General features: G+C 41.0%; 1 protein-coding gene across 2 annotated transcripts; it reads right to left on the bottom strand.

Annotated features, from left to right (window-relative positions):
• LOC132818124 (serine/arginine-rich splicing factor 5-like) lies at nucleotides 1-11,703 on the bottom strand. 2 transcript variants are annotated; one of them, XM_060828832.1, is made up of 8 exons: nucleotides 11,623-11,703; nucleotides 7,257-7,384; nucleotides 7,050-7,120; nucleotides 6,867-6,962; nucleotides 5,376-5,445; nucleotides 3,478-3,551; nucleotides 2,344-2,451; nucleotides 1-560 (listed from the first exon to the last, which is right to left on the bottom strand). In XM_060828832.1, the coding sequence occupies exons 2-8, from the start codon at nucleotides 7,377-7,379 to the stop codon at nucleotides 293-295; spliced, it is 810 nt and encodes a 269-aa protein (XP_060684815.1). In that variant the 5' UTR covers nucleotides 7,380-7,384; nucleotides 11,623-11,703; the 3' UTR covers nucleotides 1-292. The 2 variants fall into 2 exon arrangements, with proteins under 2 accessions (XP_060684815.1, XP_060684816.1); XM_060828833.1 differs by having other exon boundaries at nucleotides 11,593-11,666.

Raw genomic sequence — 11,703 nt, forward strand, 5'->3', positions numbered from 1 at the left:
TTAAATTTGCAATTTTTATTTCAAGAAAAATCAAATGCCAGATTTCCCACAGGCTAAGTATTAATGTAAATTCAGTTGCATTTTTAAAGTAATATTAATTGAACATAAACAAATTTTTTTGAAAACTACAGCTTATGTAAATAATAATTCCAATTTAACTCCAATAATCTCAAGCAATCTGACCCCGAGTAAAATGCATTAAGTTTCAGATAGTGATATTTATTCCTTTCTACTTAAATCAGTTTTATTTTGGTAAAAGTCCCCTTTTACTATATTAATTTTCAGTATACACTTAGTCAGCACTCGCAACAGAAGGTGACCTTGACACTGATCGAGAACGCGAGCGAGAACGAGATCTTGGTCGCTCCAATGAAGGAGATTTGGATGGTGAAGGTGAACGAACTTTTTGTTCCCTGACAGGGCCACGAGATCTACTGCGAGAACGGGATTTGCTGCGGCTTCTGCTCTTTGACCTACTGTAGGATTTGCGGCTTCTGGAACGAGACCGACTACGGGATCTGGAAAACGAACGGCTCCGCGAACGGGATCTGCTGCGAGATCTAAACATCAAGGGGAAATAAATGCCCATTTTTACAACATTTCTCAACTGTCATAACAAAAACTGATTTATATGAGTGTTTGGACACTTGAATTGATTTCAAAAGTGACATCAACACTTTGCTCCTGTCAATATGACAAAAATTTGAGATTTAAAAAAAACCTTTTTGCCACCTCCCTGCTAAACTATACAAACGCAACCTCCCATTATGTCAGTTAGACAATTCTTCAGCTGACACACTTGAAAGACAGTGCTTCAAGAATTTGCTATTCTTGCAAAATTCACATTCTTAAATTTATACTTCAGCATATTAAACTGGTTTGGGCCCCTTGCTGAGGTATTTGTACCATTGATAACCACAGATCTTAATATTTTAAGAAAAGTGGGAAGGAAAAGCTAGGGAACTAAGGACCAGTGAACCTGACATCGCTGGTGAGCAAGTTGTTGAAGGGAATTCTGAAGGACAGGATTAACATATTTGGAAAGGTGAGAACTGATTAGGGATCGTCAACATGGCTTTGTGCATGGGAAATCATGTCTCATAAACTTGATTTGAGTTTTTTTGAAGAAGTAACAAAGAGGATCTATACGACTTCAGTAAGGCGTTCAACAAGATTCCTCCTGATAGACTGATTAGCAACATTCGATCTCATGGAAAACAGGGACCAGTACCCACTTGGATACAGAACTGGTTTGAAAGTAGAAGACGGAGGGAGTGGTGGAGAGTTGCTTTTCAGACTGGTAGCTGATGACCAGTGATGTGCCACAAGGATTGGCGCTGGGGCCACTGCTTTTGTCAATTATATAGATGATTTGGTTGTGAACATAGGAGGTATATTTAGTAAGTTTGTAGATGACACCAAAATTGGAGGTGTAATGGACAGCCAAGGTGGTACCTCAGTACAACGGTATCTTGATCAGATAGGCCAATGGAGTGGAAGATGGGGTTTAATTTAGATAGATAAGAGGTACTGCAGTTTGGCAAGGCAAATCAGGGCAGGACTTGTACACTTAACATTAAGGTCCTGGGGAGTGTTGACGAAAACAAAACCCTGGAGTGCAGTTTCATAGCTCCTTGGAAATGGAGTCACATGTAAATAGAATAGTGAAGGCTGCATTTGGTATGCTTGCCTTCATTGGTTTGTGCATTGAATATAAGAGTTGGGAGGAAATGTTGCAGCTGTGCAGAGGAAATTGCTTGGGCCACTTTTGAAATATTGTGTGCAATTCCGGTCTTCCTCCAATAGGAAGGATGTTGTAAAACCTGAAAGGGTTTAGAAAAGATTTACAAGGACGTTGCCAGGGTTGGAGGGTTTGGGCCACAGAGTGTGTCTAAATAGGCCGTGGCTATTTTCCATGGAGCATTAGAGGCTGAGGGACAACCTCAAAGCGGTTTATAAAATCATGTGGGACATCAATAGAGTAAATAGAAATAGTCTTTTCCCGGGGCTGAGGGAGTCCAAAACTAGATAGCATAGGTTTAAGGTGAGAGGGGAAAGATTTAAAATAGATCTAAGGGGCAACTTTTTCATGCAGAAGGTGGGCATGACTGGAACAAGCTGCCAGAGGAAGTGGAGGAGGCTGGGAGATTTACAACATTTAAAAGGCATCTGGATGGGTTTGGAGGGATGTGGGCCTAATGTGACTAGGTTTATCTAAGATACCTGGTTGGCATGGACGAGTTGAACTGATCTGTTTTGGTGCTATAATCTCTATGGCTCTGACTGAAACTATATAGTTCTGATTTGTAATAATGGAAGCTGTGACGACTATGTGACACTTACCTATGTTTAGGTTCCTCAATCAGTCTGATCTTTCTTCCATTTATCTCTGCGCCAGAGAGTTTATCAACAGCATTCTTCAAATCACTATAGGAGGCAAACTCAACAACCCTAAAAGGAGAAATGACATTTACAATTTTACTTTTGCCAATTTGAACGCTACCTATCTGTTATTTTGATTAAGCAGCTGAATATGATGCAGTGACACTCCATTTGTACCGTAGAACTGGAATCATGCTGCAGGAAGTAAACCACACACATTTCCAAATACGATACGGTCATGTCAGAAAGAGTGTGATAAACTGTTTAGACTTAATGTTATTTTCCAGGACAAACGAAAAATGTCAGAAGATATTACACACAAACTATAATATTTTCAAAAATAAATCCAGCAGCTTAGATTTGGATACAGCAACTATAATGAGAAACATTTTATAGGCACATCATAGATTTATCAGACAAAAAAGAAAATAAGTCCAAGACCAACTAACTAAACATTTACTTAAAGCGTGGGTTATAAAGAAACACAAGAGATGCCGTGCAGATGAGGTTAAGTTCAGGCCATAAGGCTTAGGTGGTCGATGACACAGCCAGCAAAAGAGTGCACAAGAAGCTACAATCGGAAAAGCAGAATCTTCTGGAACATTAAATGGCTAGACTATTTTGGCAGACTGAAAGATTTAGTGCTGGGAGTCAGATACGGTGGCGCAATTAACAAAGCTGGATGTAATCAGCATGCATGTGGGACTCTGTTCCTTCAGATCATGTTTCCAGCAACAGCATTTAGATGAGATTACATCAAAGTTTGCTGTCAAGTAGTACAGAAGGTTAACAAGCGCTGTAAATCCTGGTGTTACTGGTGTAAGCTTGAAAACAATTTTGACCTCATGTACAAAGATTAGTTTATTGCGCTGAGTACAAATCATCAAATTCTTACCAAACAAAAACAGAAATTACTGGAAAAAACTTCAGAAGATCTGGCAGCATTTGTGAAGAGAATCTAGTGATCCTTCTTCAGAATTTCTGTTTTTCAGATTTTCAGGACGTGTAGTTCTTCATTTTATTATAGCAAATTCTTCCTATGTGACTAACAAGTTTGCTAATACATCAATTCATTAATTTCTTTGTTTAACTCACCCTTCATTCATTTTGTGCCTATGCGCATCTGCAAATGTAACTTCTCCAGCCTGTCTCATGAAATCTTTCAGATCCTGTGTGAAATCACAATTGTTATGTAAAACAAGCCATATGCACACTTAGTCAGTCATTTTCAACGAGAAAGTTACTACAAAAGAACCAAAGCTAATTTCATCAAAATTTATTACCTTCCTGTACAATTCCCTAGGCTAGTCAACCAGGCAAATGCAAGAAGAACTTGCACAGGTACCACCACGACTGACGACCCGATAGTGCTCTTCAGCACCCACTCGACGTGAGCCCTCCCGGATATCACCCATCCTAAAAGGTAGGTTTTGACGGTGCCATGGGAACAGGAATTGCTAAATCTTGTGTGGTTACCAATGGCTCCTCACACTTCAAAATCGAGCTTCCAAACAACCTACTAGCGAATTTTTTTCATTCAATCAAGGACCTCTCATTTTAGAGTCAGCTCTCAACTCGACTTTAGGACAACTCGTTACCAGCATTTTCAGAGGCGCAGGAACGGACCCCGGCACATAAGCTAGCGCCCACCAATGTTGGTCAGACCAGCATAATACAGATCACCAACTGATTGAAACGTAGGACTGGCAATTCAACTAGGCCCATCAAGAGACCAAGCCAGAGCGATTAGGAAAACGTCACTCGTCACAAGGCCAACGATACGAGAGGCTGGTAAATAAAGGTTTTAATATTTGGTTAAAGTTTGCACATAATTCAAACAAACCAAACAAAAATGTCACATTTAAGGTTTCAAATAAGTAAGCAATTTAGACAAATTACATCATCTGAATGTCAACACTCCTAGAGTTGCAGTACTTAATGAAAGTTTTTAAATGGACAAATGAAAATTTAGTTCAGTATCGTGCACCTTTTATTGCCTCTTACTACCGTCCATCCTTCCCTAGTGCAGTTTTGAAAGAGGCAAAGAATCTGGGTACATTGTGAGCCAAGCTTCTGTGCAGTTAGCTCAACAACCCTCACCAATATTTTTAAATTAAAAAATCATCTATTTTAAAAGGGGAAGTGTGTGCACCAAATGGTTCAAATTTTATGATTTCAATTTGATTTATGTTAGACTACCAAGCATCATTTAGAAAGGAAGAAAAAAAATCATAACACCAATTTCTGACTAACAGCAACCTCTGTGAGAAGCATGAATACTGGCAAAACAGTGTCAAGATGGGGCTTGACTGCAATAAACACCAAGTAGAATTGATTGCCAATGGTCACCATCAAACCTTACATAAAAATAATTGTAACTTGGTCAGGGTTTTGGAGAATCAGTGCTCTCCATACGATTATACCAGCACAAGATACTGCCTTCAGAACAGTTCTCCTGGCAAGTTTTCCAACAAGCGTTTAAGTCATGATGTTTCTGTAGTTTTCCTGATTACACTACTGGAAAGACAATAACACAGATTGGCTAGTATGATCTGTAACAGCTCCATGAGATACATAATTTCATGATATTCCTCTTTCTAGAAGAGGAACACATTGTTCATCTGTCACTCTGTTTACAATCCATTATTAATATCCCATGTTCCACTCAGCTTCTGTATTTAACATCACTTGACATAGCGAGTTCCACCACATTCTAATAGGGCAAGACACATTAGAAGTTTCAATAGCTGGTATAGTGATGCTAATTTTCTCACAACTATCAAAACAATAGTGCAGGATTTGAGCTACACTTTAATTGAAGTTGACAGTCCCACTACACAGGTCGTCACTGGTACTATGTGGAGCCATACCCCTCCACTTATTGCTGTGAAATCTCAGCTAACCTTGAAAGTACTTTGTGTGTTGAATTACAATTCAGCTTAAGAGGTATTATGGCAACTGAATTATGTGATTCACTGCTATGTGTAACATACCTGCCAACTAACTCTTGAAGACAAATTCTCAACGATCAATCTGTTCTCTGTACGAATTGGAGGTCCATTTCTGGGAAAAAAAAGACAAAATTGCATTAACTGAGATTCACAACTGTGTTAAGGAATATCATGTTAAATTCCAGCGGAATTTACTCTTTATAGAGCAAACAGTCATCAATTTTCCTCATATTATATATCAAAGAATGTTTAAGATGATAATCTGGTACCAATTTACTCACATGAGCATTAGAACCTCAAAACAAAATTACTGGAATATGAATTGTGGATGCCTGCAGACACAATCGACACAAATGCATAGCAGGTGTCACTGGTGCAATTTCAAAATTTGCAGACAAGACAAAACGCGAAGTTGCCTTCCACGCAGTGAATTGGTCAAATTGGCAGATGAAGCTCAATGCAAAAACGTGGGGAAATGCATTTTGGTAAAGGCAAAATATCAGGGTGAAACACAAAGTCTCAGATGCATGGTGACCTGTGTGTACATATGGACAGATCACTGAAAAGGGCAGGAAGATGGAGATAGAAGTTAATAAAGCAGAGAGTATATTTTACATTATATAGCATGGAATATAAAGGCAAGGAGTCCACACTCTACATACAGAAGTCACATTGTTAGACTATTATTGTGTACAGTTCTGGGCGGTACACGATAAGAAGGATGTAAATGCTTTGGAGAAAGCCCAGAAGTGAGTTTTGACTACAATAGTTTCGGAGATAGGAACCGTCCGTTGATAAGACTGTTCTACTTTGAGAAATGACAAAGGGGAGATGAGAGAGATAGGGAAGAGAGCAAGCGAGAGAACAAATGAAAACATTTCTCACTCATAGAAGGAAGAGCAACAAAATTACACAGATTTAAAGTGATATGAGAAATTTGTTTCACATGAATGCTTTGGGGCTGGAATGCAATGCTAGAAAATGTGGCAGAGGCCAAGTCAATTCACGCATTCAAGGGGGCATTAGATTATTATTTGAATAGAACCATGTATAATAGTATAGGAGAAAGCAGAAAAATGACACCAAATCATAATACTTAGATAGCCAGCCTTGACACAATGGACTGAATGGCCTCCCATCGGTGCTGTAACAATTTGGTGATTAATTTGCATGGCAAGTTATGTAACATTTCCACGAGAGATATTCTTTGAAAGAAGCTATTTATTGTTCACCAGTTCAAAGGGTAATTTCATTCTATCCTTTGCATTCCATCACTGGTCTTTATAGGAGACATCAGTGTTGTCTGTGCAGGATCACATTAAGCCTCTGCATCCAACTGTTGATAAAATATCAAGATTCAAAGTCCTGTTCACTTTTATCCTCCCTTATAAAAATCAGCATTGAGGCCAATTGTGACCGTATCAAATTGGTACAGACTAGACAACACTCCTGATGACTTGCCTGCCATAAAGCTCAGTGACATTCATCTTTCTATTTTTCTAAGCCAGTAGTGCAGCTGTTAAATTGTCTCACCTTCCATCACTCCGTGGGCGGCGTGGGCTAAAGCGACCTGAATAGCGTCCTCCACGACCCCCTCTGGGCCGTGCTCTAGCATGTTCAACTGTAACTCTGTAGAAACATAATACACACTTAACGAAACAGCTATTTTATTTGAAAATAGTCAGCTACAAAGCACCTATTTTAATTTTTTCTTACCTTTCACTACACAATTCTTTTCCATCCAATTCGTAAACTGCATCATCTGCATCCCTATGATCTTCAAACTCCTAACAGTAGATACAGTGGTAACAAAATATAGATAATTTATACAGACCATAGCTTGCTCTTTCAAAGATTGTAACTTTATGCAATAAAATATTTGAAACAGAATGTTCAAATCGTTGAACTGAAAAGCAACATTACCACGAATCCAAATCCATTCTTCAAGTCAATTTCCTTTATTCGTCCATATCCTTTAAAGAATTTTTCCACATCCCTTTCTCTGGCATGAGGGCTCAGTCTACCAATGAATATACGTGAGCTCATTTTATCTGGTAGGATTCCATAAAAGTCAGAAACAAGAAGCATTCTGTTACAGTGACTTTAAAACTGAATCTGGAACTCAAATTTTATACTTATTCAGTAGATAAATCAAAACAGATCTTTGCAGCATTACTATGAACTGAATGGTATGCCACTTTACGACAATAATGGCATTCTCCCATATAATGAGAAGTATCCACAGACTTATTCCTATGTATTTTGACAATACTGTGCCTTTAACAGATGTGTTCTGTCCAGTTTCTTTTGCAAAAGCATGTTGCCACAATGGAGCCAAAATGTCATCTTTAGATAGTTGGAGAACAGCTTTGAATTCTCCCAGGATGTTATTAACTAAGATAAAAGAATGAGTGGGCAGGGTCAGGCTTTCATTCCCAAAAATGGATTTTGGTTTTGCTTCAGTTAGTTGGTGGGTTTTGCTGGTTGCTGGAACTAATAGCTTGAGTGTGCTGCTGCTAGTGTGAAGTCTTAGGTAGAGAGTCTTCCTCTAAACAAAAAGGGTAGGTTGCTGCTTTTGATTTTTTTTACGACTGGACTGCAGAAGGAGAGACCACAAGGGACTAATAATTGTGTTGCTGAATTGCCTTTACCAAGGGTGCATTTATGGGACGGTGCCTATATTGGAACAGTTGACAATTAGTGGTTAAATAATACAGTATCATGTTCAGTATTTCCTTGAAGTTACAACAATTCTTTTTTGGTACATTAACTGTGTTTTTAAAAAAAGTGCTTTGATTAACGCTTAATGGTGAACCAATCAAAGCGTATGTATAACACAGCACCTTGCATTTGCCTTTGAAAAAATATACAAGTTAGTTTCAAGGCCATCCCCTTAATAAACTTGGGAGGGTTTTTTTTGAGGGGAGGGGTTCTGGTACATTTTTCTCTCTCACACAGAAATCTGAGCTGTGATTTAACCGAAGTCCTTAAGGTGATCAAAAGAGTTAATGAAAGTAGGGAGAGGATGGATTTCCCTGATGGGAGAGACCAAAACAAGGGAGGACCCCCTGAACATGACAAGCTCAGGGAGCCAGCCAAAATGCGATTCTTCAAACAGCTTTCAAGGCTAGGTCAACTAATGTTTTAAAAGAGGAGATTTTAATTAGGTATGCATACTTAGGCTTGTGGGACAAAGTTGCACAGTTGATACTCAGATATAAGTCAACCATGATCTAATTAAATGAGAACATTCACAGATCAAGATTGGACAGTGAATGACTTACAGTCATAGAATAGTTTCAGTACAGATAGAGGCCATTTGGCCCATCAAGTCTACACCAACCCTCTGAACAGCATCCCAACCAGACACACCTTCCATTCTACCCCAGTAACACTGCACTTAACATAGGTTACTACTTTTAATTAGAAACCCTACAGTGTGGAAACAGTCCATCTGGCCCAAACAACCCTCCGAACAGTAACCCACCCAGACCTATTCCTCTACATTTCTCCTAACTAATGCACCAAACCTACACATCCTTGAACACTATGGGCAACTTAGCATGGCCATCTCACTTAACCTGCACATTTCTAGACCTGGTAAGAAACCCATGCAGACACGGAGAGAACGTGCAAACTCCACACAGACAGTTTCCCAAGTCTGGAATTGAACCCGGGTCCCTGGCGCTATGAGGGAGTAGTGCTAACCACTGAGCTACCGTGCAGCATACATTGATAAACAGCAGATAGTGGCTGCATAGAATATTTTGGGGAGATGAGTTAGGCATCAATTGTAGGTACAGCTTACCATTATTACTGTAGGAAAGTATTGAGCAAATTACAGAATACCAATGGTGTGGAGAGGCCACTTGGCCCATCATGTCTACACCAACCTGCCGAAAGAGCATCCATCCACTCCTCTTTAGGACAGCACGGTGGCTCAGTGGTTAGCATTGCTGCCTCACAGTGCCAAGGATCCGGGTTCTATTCCAGCCTCAGGCAAATGGCTGTGTGGAGTTTCCACATTCTCCCCATGTCTGCATGGGTTCCCTCCTGGTGCTCTGGTTTCTTTCCACAATCCAAAGATATGCAGGTTGGGTGAATTAGTTATGCTACATTGGTCATAGTATTTAAGGGTGTGTAAGATAGGTGCATTTGTCAGGGGTAAATGTAGAGTATAGGGTTTGGATGGGATACTCTTTGGAGCATCGGTGCAGGACTCGTTGGCCCAAAGGGCCCGTTTCTGCACTGTAGGGATTCTACGATTCTCAACCCCAAGTTTAACATGGTCAAACCACCTGGCCTGCATATCCCTGGATTTTATGGGCGATAAAACACAGCCAATCCACCTAACCTTCACATCCTTGGAATGTGGGAGGAAACCAGAGCATTCGGTGATAAACTCTATGGCTGGGATAAAATCCAGGTTACCTGGAAACGCACAAGCGGTCAAATAACATTGAAAACTTTATGCAGGAGTAGTGGTGCTAACTCACTACAGCTTGGAGATAAAACTGAAGGGTAGAAATATATGTATAAATGTGTCTGGGATACAAGTTAATAAAGAGGGATCCAAAATATGAAGCAAAAAAGACAGTCAGTCAAGGTGGGAAGGTCACAAAATAACTAAAAAAAAATCAGGAATAGGAAGGGGAAGATTCAGTTATTTTGAAAGGCGAAGAGTTAATTGACCTCGGGATTACAGAACCTGGGAGACCCAGATAAACATCAGGCACAATAGACAGCTTGGGCCCGAATGTCGGCAAATTGCAGTAACTTTATGAGATGAAGGTAGAGGAATTACTATGAAGCCATTTTCAAACCTTTTCCCCCACAGATTCCCTGAACCCAATTTTAACTTTTATTTACCAATTCCAACCTAGGTTGATCAGTGTGTTCATCAATGTCAGAACTTTTAAAAGGTTGCCAATTTGTCACAAAGGTCAGCATGCCCATTACATGATATTGCTGAAAAATGTGTTGCTGGAAAAGCACAGCAGGTCAGGCAGCATCCAAGGAGCAGGAGAATCGATGTTTCTTCAGGAAGGGCTTATGCCCGAAACGTAGATTCTCCTGCTCTTTGGATGCTGCCTGTCCTGCTGCGCTTTTCCAGCAACACATTTTTCAGCTCTGATCTCCAGCATCTGCAGTCCTCACTTTCTCTCATCACATGATAGAACAGGGAAAACAAAAGTGAGAATGAAACTTAAACTGGGCAGTTACAAACCAATGCTAACTGGGATATAGAGATGCCAGTTTTGGACTCCTGGGGATAAAGTCAGAAGTCGTAGGACACCAGGTTATAGTCCAACAGGTTTATTTGAAATCACAAGCTTTTGAAACACTGCTCCTTCGGGTGAAATGACGAAGGGGCAGTGCTCCGAAAGCTCACGATTTAGTTAAATCTGCCAGACTATAACCCCTTGGTACAACGTGACCACCTGACTCAACATTAATTGGATTGAGTCTGGTGCTGGAAAAGTACAAGCGGTCAGGCAACACCCGAGGTGCAGGGGAATCAACGTTTCGTGCAAAAGCTCTTCATCAGAGTTCACCTCGGTGTAAAGCTCACTGAGCAAGGGGCTGGAAGCATGAAACCTCATGAGAGCACTCTCTGAAGGACGAGTAGTATGCATTCCAGCTTAAAAACATATATAATAGAGAGCACTGCTCTCCTACAGACTACAAAACCAAGGCATAGCAATTCTGCACTGCTAGCTTATAGGCTGCTTGGCTCATTGCTGCACGTGGAGCCCTTTGCTCTACTCAAGCAACATGCTGCTGGAACTCATCAGGGGATAAGGTAACTCTTATCAAAAACAAAATGAGCTTTCCACCCCTTACACCCGGAGGTGGGGTGGGGGGACATGATCAGGAGAGGGTAGGGCCCCATTCTGGACGGAGTGGGGGTGGGGGGAAGAGGTGTTGAATTGATGGGGGCGGGAGAGACAGAGAGAAAAAAAATGCGAGGGAAGAAGCCACCTCTCGCCAGGCGGGATTTTTTAAAAAAAAACCCACGATTTACAGTGAACACCGACCCGCGGGACGGGGGGGGGGGGGGGGGGAGAAGGAGAATCGCTGGGTGTTCCTCCTTTCCTGAGCAGAGGCGAGAGCCTTCCCCCTCCAGGCCCGGGGGAGGGGGAGAGAGAAAATCACCACGTGGCGTTTACAGATGAGGGGTTGGGGAGAGGGAAGGGTTATTATTGCAGAGGAAGGCCACCTCCACAATAATATTGATGATGTTGGTTGTTATTATTACCAGCGACGATAAGACGCCTCTCGCTCTTACCAGCTCCGGCCGCTCGCCCCGCACTGACGCAGTTGGAAATAAGACAAGACTGCCGCACAAAATGGCGTCCGACCGCCTCGC

The sequence above is a fragment of the Hemiscyllium ocellatum genome, chromosome 8 (assembly GCF_020745735.1).
Source record: "Hemiscyllium ocellatum isolate sHemOce1 chromosome 8, sHemOce1.pat.X.cur, whole genome shotgun sequence".
NCBI classification, from domain to species: domain Eukaryota; kingdom Metazoa; phylum Chordata; class Chondrichthyes; order Orectolobiformes; family Hemiscylliidae; genus Hemiscyllium; species Hemiscyllium ocellatum.